The 11550-nt window shown below is 50.5% G+C and overlaps 1 protein-coding gene across 3 annotated transcripts in view; it reads right to left on the bottom strand.

Moving 5' to 3' along the window:
- Nucleotides 1-8893, bottom strand: part of St6galnac4 (ST6 N-acetylgalactosaminide alpha-2,6-sialyltransferase 4) — an 11881-nt gene extending 2988 nt beyond the window's left edge. The window contains exons 1-4 of one of the 3 annotated variants that reach the window (XM_017796317.2): nt 8725-8893; nt 8255-8597; nt 6459-6644; nt 1709-2121 (exon numbers count right to left, since the gene is read on the bottom strand). In XM_017796317.2, the coding sequence (XP_017651806.1) occupies nt 1709-2121; nt 6459-6644; nt 8255-8266 (611 nt within the window). In that variant the 5' untranslated portion in view covers nt 8267-8597; nt 8725-8893. The remainder of the gene's footprint in view (nt 1-1708; nt 2122-6458; nt 6645-8254; nt 8598-8724) is intronic. The other 2 variants (XM_017796322.2, XM_029559847.1) reach the window with 2 other exon arrangements.
- Between the last annotated feature and the right edge of the window lie 2657 nt (nt 8894-11550).

An 11550-nucleotide genomic window follows, 5' to 3' on the forward strand; every position in this document is an offset into this window, starting at 1 on the left:
GTGACACAGCTGTGAAGCGGGAGAATGATAGGTGGGTCTGGAGAGGGAACCCAGCCAGCCCCTCAGCTCTCTTGATGTGGCAGCTCTCGATAATCTCCCACAGAGGGTCACACACACACACACACACACACACACACACACACACACCCCAGTATAAGTTGCTCATTCATTCATTCCGGCCGACCATCTCTAGCACCTGCCACACCTGGTGCTGCCGTAGAGAATGGTGTTTAACATTCTCTAGGGAGAATAAACACGATGCCAGATGGTGACAGCTGTTGCAAAAGCTGGGAAGTAGAGGAGTAGGGTGAAGAACGTCAGGGTAGGAGTACGCCTTCAGAGGGGGTGGTCAGGGAGGACTTCCCTGAGGAGATGACCTTTCAACCTGACCTGAATGTGGAGGAGTCAGTCACAGGAAAATACAGAAGAATGTTCAGTGTACAAAGGGGTGCAGGTAGGAACACCTGTGGCTGATTGAGGAGTCCCAAACAGAAGCTAACGTGGGTGGCAGAGGCAGGCAGGGGCTGGATCTCCAGGGCTGGCAAGCAGGACAGGGGGTGAGAGGGGAGGAAGGGAGTCTGGACTTTTTTCTCCAAATGAAGTCTAGCTGCTGGGTGGTGGAGGGCAGTCGACAGATGGGACTGAATCCACACAGGATATCTGTTAGAAACCCAGAGAAGGGAGCAGTGCAACTGCAGGAGTGGAGGAGGTGGCTTGGGTTGGGGTGGCACCCAGAGGCATGTAAGGAGGTTCAAAAGTCAGTTGTGGCATAGAGTCAGGGCAAAGCCCTAGCTTTTGTCTGAAGCTCTGGGAGATGCTAGTTCTAAGCTGAGAGGAAGGGAAGGTGTGAAAGGATATGTGAACAAGGGAACCTGGAGGGGCGGGGCGGGGGGGGTCTTCCAAGGGCTCTTTTAGAATTTGTTGGGTTTTGGGTTTTAGTTGTTGCTATTGTTTTTTGTCCTTTCAGACAGGGTCTCACTATGTAACCCTGGCTAGCCTGGAACCCGTTATATAGACTAGCTGGCCTTGAACTCACCTGAGATCCAACTGCCTCTGCCTCCTGAGTGCTGGAATTATAGGAGTGTGTCACTACTCCCAGATCCAAGATCTTTAGGGCAGTGTGATCAGTGCTCACTTAGCCCGGTGTCCAGAACTTGAAGACAGCTGAAGGGATTTTTTTTTTTTTTTTTTTTTTTTTTGGTCTTTTTGAGACAGGGTCTCCCTGTAGCCCCAGCTGTCCTGGATCTCACTATGTAGACCAGGCTGGCCTGGAACTCACAGAGATCCACCTGCCTCTGCCTCCCAAGTGCTGGGACTAAAGGCATGTGCCACCAAACCCGGCAAGGGATTTTTTTTTTTTAAACAGTCTCAGCCCAGGCTGACTTCAAACTCCGTATGTAGCTGAGGATGACTGTGACTTCCTATCCCTCTGCCTCTACCCTTTAAGTGCTGGGATTACAAGTGTGTACCGGCTCTATTTAATCTGTGCTGGAGACTGACCCAGGGCGTCTTGCATACTAAACAAGCACTCTAAGCACTCTACCAATTGAGCCACATCCCCAGCCCAAAAGAGGCTATTCTGACTGTAACTATTATATGAGTCATCCAAAAGAGACCTGAGGCCCACTCACATCTTAGAGCATCTCTGGCAGAAAGATAGACAAGAGGCTCCTGCAGAAGTCCCCAGTGCCAGGGGCCCCTGGCTCACCGGTTCTTGCCAGTCTCATCCTGGAAGATCTGATCGCAGTAGGCCATCATGTGCTCCGTAAAGGTGTACACCTGCAGGCCCGGGTACATCCTGGTGAGCTGCAGCAGTGTGCGGTAGGTGCGGCCACCCAATGTCCGGTCCATGTGTTTGCCCTGGCCCCACACTACATAAAGCGTGTCTCGAGACTGCTGGAAATAGTGTGAGTAGTTCTGCAGGAGCAAGGGCACGCTTGTGTGTGAGATCACTCGCAGGGTGCTGCGCTGACCCACGTCTGCCTCAAAGCCCACAGTGGGAGCCTGGTTCATACGTAGTACACACTCAGCACCGTCGATCTGGGCACCCAGGCCTGAACCCAGCATCTGGCCGGAGCTGGACACCACTGCACAGCTGTGGCAGGGTTCTCGAATGAGAGGCTACAGAGAGAGAGGTAGAAAAAGTGAGAAGCCTTGGCACGAACAGCTGCCACCTACCTGTAATTCTTCTGCCCCATCATGCCCACTGATAACTGGAACAGTTTCAAGGACTAAGATTTACTGGGTGGATTTTGTTTTAGTTTCTTATTTTAATTATGTATATGTATACGTGTATGTGTATACACGGGTATAGCAGGGGCCAGAGGTTGACATGGAGTATCTCCCTCAACTGCCCTCCACTTTAATTTTTTGAGACAGGGTCTCTCACTGAACCCAGAGCTTGCTGATTCGGCTAGACTGGCTACCTGCCTCCCCCGTCCATCACTGAGGATTACAGGTGCATGCTGCCGTGCCTGGCTTTTAGATGGATGCCGGAGGCTGATGCTTGCGTCAATCATTTTACTGAATGAATCATCTCTCCGGACCCTAGTTTTTATTTAGTTAGTTATTGGGGGGGGGGGTGCATGCCCTGGTATGCATGTGGAGGTCAGAGGACAACTTGTGGAAGTTGGTTCTCTCCTTCTACTATGTGGGTTCCAAGGGTCAAATTCAGATTGTCAGGTTTTGAAGCAAACACCTTTACTGGCTATGCCATCTGGCCAGCCATAGTTTTTGTTTGTAATATACAAGGGCTCACTATGTTTCCCAGGTTATCCTTGAACTTGTGGCAATCCTCCTGCCTCAGCCTCCCAAGTGCTAGGATTATAACTGGCAAATCACCATGCCTGGCTCCAAAGACTTATCTTTTTTTTTGTCTTTTTGAGACAGGGTCTCCCTGTAGCCCCAGCTGTCCTGGAACTCACTATGTAGACCAGGCTGGCCTTGAACTCACAGAGATCTGCCTGCCTCTGCCTCCCAAGTGCTGGGATTAAAGGCATGCGCCACCATGCCTGGCCCAAAGACTTATCTTAATTCATATGGCAGGCAGGCTGGGCAGGTAGAATGACTTTCCCAAGTTTCCTCATTAGCTCTATCCAGCCCTGTTGCTGCCCCTTAGGCCTTAAAAGTCCCTACATTATGGGGACCTTGTTAAGGTTTCAGGAGCAAATATTTACAAAGCTTAGGATGGTCTCTGGCACAAATTCAAATCAAGTAAGTGTTTAAGTTAAGCCCTACCCATACTGAGCTGAGTTTATAAGTAACAGAATGGTCTTCTGTAAATCAGATTCTCAGCCAGAGTCCTGGCTAGGCCCTTTCGGAGCCCCATGGCCTCAAGGCACCGCCACCTCTCATCTGTGAGGGACGTACAGACATCCCCACATCTCCTCCACCCTCCAGTGAGAAGTCAACAGAAAATGCCTGGAGGGAACAAGGGGATAGAAGTGAAGGGAGCTCAGAGACAGGCTGCCCAGCATCCAGACGAGACTCGAATACAAGGCACATTCTGCTCAGCGGAAAGACTCTCACTCCATTTTCCTGTGTAAAGGCCAATCAGTCCCCATCACTTTTACAAGCCAGAGAGGGCTACAAAAAAGCATCAGAGACCTTTTAGAAGTGATAGAAAAGTTCTATGTCACACTGTTACACTCTCTCATATTTCTGACAGAACTCATTGAATTCTACATTTACAACTGATAAATTTTGTTGTATGTAAATTAAACACAATAAAGCTAATTTTTTTTGCATATGTGTTTGGTATGCGTGTGTGGGCACACATATGTGCAGGTTCACATGCATGTGGTAGCCTGAGGTTGAATTCTAGTCTCTTCTTTGATCACGCTCCACTTTATATGCTAGGGAAGGGTCTCACTGAAGTTGGAGCACCCTGTTTCAGCTAGTCTGGTCAGCCAGTTTGTCCTAGATATCCCCTGTCTCTGCCTCCCAAGAGCTGGGATTACAGACAGACCACCACACCCACCTAGCTTTTTATGTGAATTCTGGGGCTCTCCCATCCTCACACTTACTTACATAGCGTACACTTTACTCTCTGAGCCATCTCCCCAGACCCTCCTAGTTTTTTTGAGACAGGGTCTAGCTATATAACCCAGGCTGACCTGGAACTCCAGATCCTCCTACCTCAGTCTCCCAAGTGTGCAACTACAGGTGTGAATCACCACACAGACTCCAGGCACAGTAAAGGCTCTACCTCAATTTATTATCCCCCAAGAGGCAGACACTGAGCCACAGCCCTTCATTCATGCCTCTGCACCTCCCTGAAAGAACCTGGGTTTTATGGAGGCTTGTGAAGGACATGGGAACATTAATTCCACTCAATAAAAGATATACCAGGCACATTTTCTATTTGACAAAATGTTGATTTAAGGGCTCATAATACCATTTTCATTACCCCAGTGATAAAGAGTAAGACTTTCTAAGCCAGGTATGGTGGGACAAGCCTGTAATCTCAGGCCCAGGGAGGTGGGGACAGCAGGATCAGTTCAAGGTCATTGTCACACAACAGCTTTGGGCCAGTCAGGGCTACAAGAGGCCTTCTCCTGAAAAAAATAAAGGCCGGGCGTTTAGTCCCAGCACTCTGGAGGTAGAGGCAGGCAGATCTCCGTGAGTTCTGAGGTCAGCCTGGTCTACATAGTGAGTTCTAGGCCAGCTGGGGCTACAGGGAGATCCTGTCTCAAAAAGGCCAAAAACAAAACAAAATAAGGGGTATTGGGTTATTATTATTATTTAATTTTATTTTATGTGTATGAATGTTTTGTCTGCATGTATGTAAGTGTACAATGTGTGTCCAGTGGCCATGGAGGCCAGAAGAGGCCTGGAAGTGGAGTTATGGATGATTATTAGGTATCATGTAGGTGCTGGGAACTGCTATAAGAGTAGCCAGTGCTCTTAACCATTGAGTCATTTCTCCAGTCCCTTAAGAGGTATTGTTCTGGGGGTGGAGAGATGGCTCTGAGGTTAAGAACACTGGTTGTTCTTGCAGAAGACCTGGGTTCGAATCCCAGCACCCACATGGCAGCTAACAACCATCTGTAACTCCAGTCCCAGGAGATCTGACAGCCTCTTCTGGCTCCGCGGGCATTGCACGACATGGGTGCACTTACCTACATGCAGGCAATACATGCATACACATGAAAAAAAAAAAGAGGTATTGTTCTTGCCCTTACGAGAGTTTAAAACTTTTTTCATTGATTTCTAGTGTGCAAAAATTATCCCTACTGATGTTCAAAATCTGGATCTCTCACTTAAGAAAAACAAAACAGGAAGGCTGGGAAATGGCACAGTTGGTAAAGTGCTTGCCTTATAAAGATCTGAGTTCAATCTCAGAACCCACATGAGAGAGAGAATAGAGAAATAGTTCTGGCCTCCCTGGGGAAATGCTCCTTTGAAGTCTAAGGGTCTAATGAACTCTGGCCATACCATGGCAGATGATACAAAGTCCACTCAGCATACCTTGATATTTGCCCCACCTAGCCATTCCTGAGGACAGGAGAGTTCACACGCTCCTGGGTGTTTTGCTTTGTTTTGTTTCGATAGTGGTACTAGAGATTCAACCCAGAGCTTCACCCTTGCTAGAGAGGCAGCACTGTATCCCTGAGCTACATCCCCAGCCCCACCCCAGGCGTTTTTTGTCTCTTCATCAAATATTTACATAGTAGTTGTTCTGTGTTCTGTCTGCAATCACCCTTTGAATCTTCACAGCAGTCAGACAGAGACAAGAATTGGTCCCTTACAGATGAGGAAGAAACTCTGAGGGAAAGGGACCCTCATGTCCCCCTCAAGCCACAGCTCCTGGGCATGCCCCTGGGACCAACCAAAGAGTCACAATATTCAGAACCTGCAGTTGTCGGTGCCCTACATCACCACGGGCGATGTTAGCTAGATAAGACTACTATCAGGGTGGAGGATGTGGAGGGTCCTGAGCCTCACCAGGCAGAGCAAGTGTGGGGAGGTGGGCACCATACAGTCCTAGGGTCAGGACTGTCTTGTCATCCATGGACCCCAAAATCCATGTCTCCTCCACAGAGGGGGAACTCTGGGATTATATACAACTTTGATCTATGTCCGTTCTTGATCCTCTGTGGCCACCAGCACAAGCCCAGACATACTGCAGGTGTCAAGAGCATGCTTACTGAACCGATGGTGGGGAGACAGAGATGTCTCAGGGTCTGCACATCACAGCCCCCAACTGTGATGGCAGGCAGCCACCTTACATTCCCAGCATACAGCCAGGAGTAGCCAGGCCATATCTGCTTAGGACACATCCTATTTTCTCCTAAGGTGCTCAGAGAGGTGAAGTGACTGGCAAAGGTCACACAGCAGAGAGGCCAAGCTCAGTGTCTAGCTAGCCTGACATAAGCCCAGTTCTTACAGCCCCCTAGAGCTGGGGCATGTTGGCCTCCTTAACAAAGTCTGCCCAACATCTAGTCTGGTGCACTTACCTTGCCATCTGGCACACTGCTGTAGCCACTGAGGTGCAGAGGCCCTACCACAGAGGGTCTGGAGACCACAGGGAGGTGGTGGTCCAGGCAGGTCACCAGGCAGAGGGGCAGGCAGGCCCAACAGCACAGGAGGATGTAGACAGCAGAGATGGTCAAGAAGCAAAGTGTGAGGAGCAGAAGACGACCCTGCAAGACAGTGGTCACAGGGTTGTGGGCGCCGTGGCAACCACACCCAGCCTCCCCCATATAGAACCACATCAGCAGCTCTAGAATTCGGTCTCCATAAATGGGGCCTTTTTCAGGAATGCTTAACTCTTGTCTAGTGAAGGAGATAACCCCAACATCTCCTCTTCCAGATTAAGATGCCTATTTGGCCCAGATGTCCATATACAAGGCCACATAGCCAGGGTACAAAGTTGGGCCTGCAGAACTCAAATTCTTACCTAGAACCCAGGTTCACTGTGCAGCCCAAGTGTGATACTCCATTTTGCTAGCCTTCAGCCCGGGCCCAAGGCTACCCTCAAGACCCCACCTCCATTACTACCACCCCCAGCTGACTCAGTGTGTCTCTTTAGCTGATGACTAGGATCTGGGTGAGCAGTCCCAGGGGATGGAAGGGGACTTCAGGGAAGAGTCATTTAAGGAACATTTTCCAGCCAGGAGCGGTAGCTCATTCCTGTAATCCCAGCACTCAGGGAGCTTGAAGCAGGAGGACTGCCACAAGTTTGAGGCCACCCTGGACAACAGGGTAAGTTCAAGGCTGGCCTGGGCTACAGCCCGAGACCTTATCTCAAAAATTAGAAAGGAAACATAAAAAGGAAATACTTTCAATAATTGGAACACTGCTGGTCAGCGGCTCTCACCTCTAGAAACTATATGCCAAATGCCACTGGAACCAGGAAGCCCTCTGGCCTTCTCACCTGGGGTTACCTGCTGGCACACTCACTAAAAGTACCCATCAAGCTTTGGAAGAGTCATGTGGGGGAGTAGAACTACAGGACCCTGGGTCTGCCACTGTATGCTGGGCCATCCTACTCAATACTCTCTGGGCTCCAATTTTTTAGACCTACTCTCTGAGCTCCAATTTTCTAGACCCTAGGCCATCCCAGAGAAACCAACAGCTGGCCGGTACTCCGTGAAAATCAGAGGTGCAGAATGGCCCCCAGGCACATCCTACCAGAGGCCCACCCTTCCTTGCCCGCCCATAAGCCACATCAGCTTCTAAAAATAGGTCTCCTCTATGAGGCCAGCTGTTCAGGAGGTGGAATGGGGTTCAGCCCCTAAGGCCTCCAGATATGCATAGCAACTGGTACCCTGCCCACAAGAAACAGAAACCTTGGCTCAGGCTGTGGAGGTTAACACCCCTTCGAACCATCAGCATTCAGGGACTTCTCTAGGAAAGAGCAGCTGACCTGAACCCTCATGGTATCTCACTCTCTGGCCTGGATGACCTTGTACTCTTAATTCCGTTCCATAGGAGAGGGGAGCGAAGAAGTGAAAACAAAACGTAATGTCACTCCCCTGGGGTCACACAGCCACCAGAGTGTAGGGCTACACTCCAGCCAGTGACCCAGCTGCCCCAGAGCAGTGGGGCCAGAAGCAAGTACGAGAGGCTGTGGGTGGGGCTCTGTCGAAGAGCATGTGCTTAGCACAGACAAGGCCTGAGTTTCATCCCCCAGCACCAAATGAAAGAGAAAAACTCAATTTCGGTACTGGCGTGGGCAGGCTGCTTCGAGAATGTTCTGCACCCATTCCCTCCAAGTCCCCAGTGAACGTTCCCCTACCATGCCACTTACCGGAGCCTTCATGCTGTCCCTAGCCCTCAGCAGACGGGAGGTTGCTGTCTCCAGGGCTTGGGATGGGGAGGGCGGGGTGATGGGTACCTGCCAAGACCCAGAGCTCAGAGCCAGGAAGGGATAGAGGCAGGATATGGGGGAAACTGAGGCAAGGGAGGGTAGAGATCTGGGTCAAGGCAAATGGCGCCCAGGAAACCCATCGCCTTAAAGTCTGCAAACATGAGAAGCGGTGTCCCATCCTAAAGGATGTGGGATCGGCGACCTTGCCAAACCAATCCCCACTGTGCAGATGAAGCAGGAGAGGCAGAGACGAGGCGCCCTCGGCTCAAGGTCACCCATCGGTCTGAGACACAGAAAGAAAGTCAGGAGCCGGGATTGCTGCCCCATCCATCCCACCTCCCGGCGGGATGTGGGTTTTTTTCACCCTTCAAGAGTCCACCGTCCCCACTTTCCCCCGGCTGGACGCTAACCGGACGGGCAGGTTGGGGCGCGCCGGAGGCTCACGATCCGCAGTTCGGAGCTCCATGTCCAGCCGCCCACCTGGAACCCCGGCCCGGGGCGGAGGCAGCTGGGCAGCCGCAGTTTCTGCAGGGTGGAAGGAGCAGGCAGCCTGGCTGGGGGGCAGAGCGCGCGCAGGGGGCGGGACCTGCGCGGCCGCGGGAGGGACTGCCTCGGGGCGGGGCCTCGGGGCGGGGCCACGGGGCGGGGCCTCGGGGGGGGGGCTGAGCTCGGGCAGCTCTTTGGCATCGCTGTCCTGGAAGGTAGAGGCCCCAAGAAGGTCGGAACCATCTGAACCACAGGGCGGTAGCTTCCTGGCCGCGCAGACTTGAGGTTCTCCATTTCTGAAATTGCTGGGGGAAGGAGCGGGCGACAGGAAATGAAGCAAGGGATTTGGGTCAGGCAGCCCTGGGTTTCAGACTGGTAGGGCTGTCAGCACAAAAGTCCAAGAGGCCCAGTTAAATTGGAATTTCAGTTAAGCCATGAAAAAATGTGGTTTTAGCCGGGCGTGGTGGCGCGCACCTTTAATCCCAGCACTAGGGAGGCAGAGGCAGGCGGATCTCTGAGATCCAGGCCAGTCTGGTCTACCTAGCAAATTCCAGGTCATCTGGAGCTACAAGGAGACCCTGTTTCAAAACAAACACAAAATATGTGGTTTTGGTTTGTCTTTTTTCTTTTCTCTTTTTGTGGGTTTCTTGTTTGTTTGTTTTTGAGACAGAGTTTCCCTGTAGCCCCAGCTAGCCTGGAATTTGCTATATAGACAGGCTGGCCTCCATCTCACAGAGATTTGCCTACCTCTGCCTCCCAGGTGCTGGAATTAAAGGTATGTGCCACCACACCAGGCCTCTCTATTCTTTTAAATTATTTTTATTTATGTGTGTGTGTGTGTATGTGTCTTCCACATGTGTGCAGGTATGCACAGAGGACAGAAGGTGTTAAATCATAATTACAGATGGTTGTGAGCAACCACGTGGGTTTTGGGAACTCAACTCTGGTCCTCAGCAGGGCTTTTAACTGCTGAGCCATGTCTCATGCCCCCCCTATGCTTTTGTTTTTCAGATAGGGTCTCATGTAGCACACGCTGGCCTCAAACTCACTATGTAGCCAAGGATGACCTTGAACTCTTGATCCTCTTGTCTCCACCTCCCAAGTGAGATCATAGGTATGCCTCAGATCCAGTTGTTTTTAATATACCTGTTTTATGTTAATTATGTCAGGGTACTTTTCTCCTCTGTAAAATGAAACTAGCCTTTTCCAATGAGAAAAGGCAGACAGCTAAAGACAGACAGGAAACTTCGCAACCCCAGAGGAGGTACTTCTGCTTTTTTGTTTGTTTGTTTGTTTAACTTATTATTGTTTTATGACTGTGTTACCTGCATGTATGTAAGTGCACCCATGTCCTGGTATGCCCTCGGAGGTCAGAAGAGGGTGTCAGATCCCTTGGAATGGGAGTTAGGATGGTTGTTGGCCCTCATATAGGTGCTGGGAACTGAACCTGGGTCCTCTGCAAGAGCAGCCAGTGCTCTTAACTGCTGAGCCATCTTTCCAGCCCCACTCTGCTTGGTTTTGTCTCCTCATCAACCTATGACCTGAACCCCTCCACCCCAGCCTTCTGACCATCACATCAAGCTCATTCCTATCTCAGAACCTTTACACTTTCTGTATTCTCTAATTGGGCCGTTCTAGTCCCATGACCAGAGAGGCTCCTTATGACTCTGTTCAAGCATTACCTCCTCAAGAAAGGCCCTTGCTAACCACCCTCTCCAATGGTGTACCCATAATCTTTTTTTTTTTTTTGCTTTATTTATTTATTTAGAAAGGGTCTTTGCTGGGTGTGGTGACTCATGACTTCAGTCCCCAAAAGACTAAAGGAAAAAAGAAAAGAAAAGAAAAGAAAAGAAAGGGTCTTGCTATATAGCCCAGGCTGGCCTGGAATCCTATCTCAGTCTCCCAAGTGCTGGGATTATAAGCATCAGCCACCAGCCCAGCTGTGCATTGTGAAATCACTCTGTCAATGGGTTTCCTTATTCACGGCCCACATGCCCACTAGACTCAGCTTCTGGGATCATGTTCCCAGTCTCTTCCAATGCTCACATGGTTTGGAGCATGTAGAGGACAAGACAGGAGGGCAAGGAGTCCTGGATCCCATGAGGTCTTAGGCAAGTCACCTCCCTCTGTCTAGCCTCAAGCCCTGCCAAAGCTTTTGACCAGGGACCCAAAGAGGGCAAGGCTGAGCTTCCCTGTTTGTAATGTTGGGACTCTGGATTCAGGGTCAGCCCCTGGGAAGCCAGACCCAAGGAGATTCAGCAGCAGACTCCAGTTCATGATGTGATGACCTGTCACCTTTGAGTGTCCCTGGCTGGACAACCTCTGAGCAGTCTCAAAAACTGAATAGAGTCTGTCTCTACTCTCTGCTGACCAAAAGGAGGAAGTCCCTGCAGCCAGGCCAGCACAGACAGGTTGAGTTATCACCCAAGACACTAGCCAGGATGTCTGTTTGAAAAGAGCAAATTCCGGGGCTGGAAATGGCTCAGCGGTTAAGAGCACTGACTGCTCTTGCAGAGGACCCGGGTTCGATTCCCAGCACCCAGGTGGCAGCTACACACCGTCCTTAACTCCAGTTCCAGGGGAATCTGAAGCCCTCATCTGACCTCCACAGCATTGCATGACATGGGCGCACTCACACACATGCAGGCAATACATTCATACACTAAAAATAAAAATAATAAATAAGGGGCTGGAGAGATGGCTCAGTGGTTAACAGTACAGACTGCTCTTGCAGAGGACTTAGGTTCAAA

This window comes from Nannospalax galili, unplaced genomic scaffold (genome assembly GCF_000622305.1).
Source record: "Nannospalax galili isolate Female #2095 unplaced genomic scaffold, S.galili_v1.0 scaffold290, whole genome shotgun sequence".
Taxonomy (NCBI): domain Eukaryota; kingdom Metazoa; phylum Chordata; class Mammalia; order Rodentia; family Spalacidae; genus Nannospalax; species Nannospalax galili.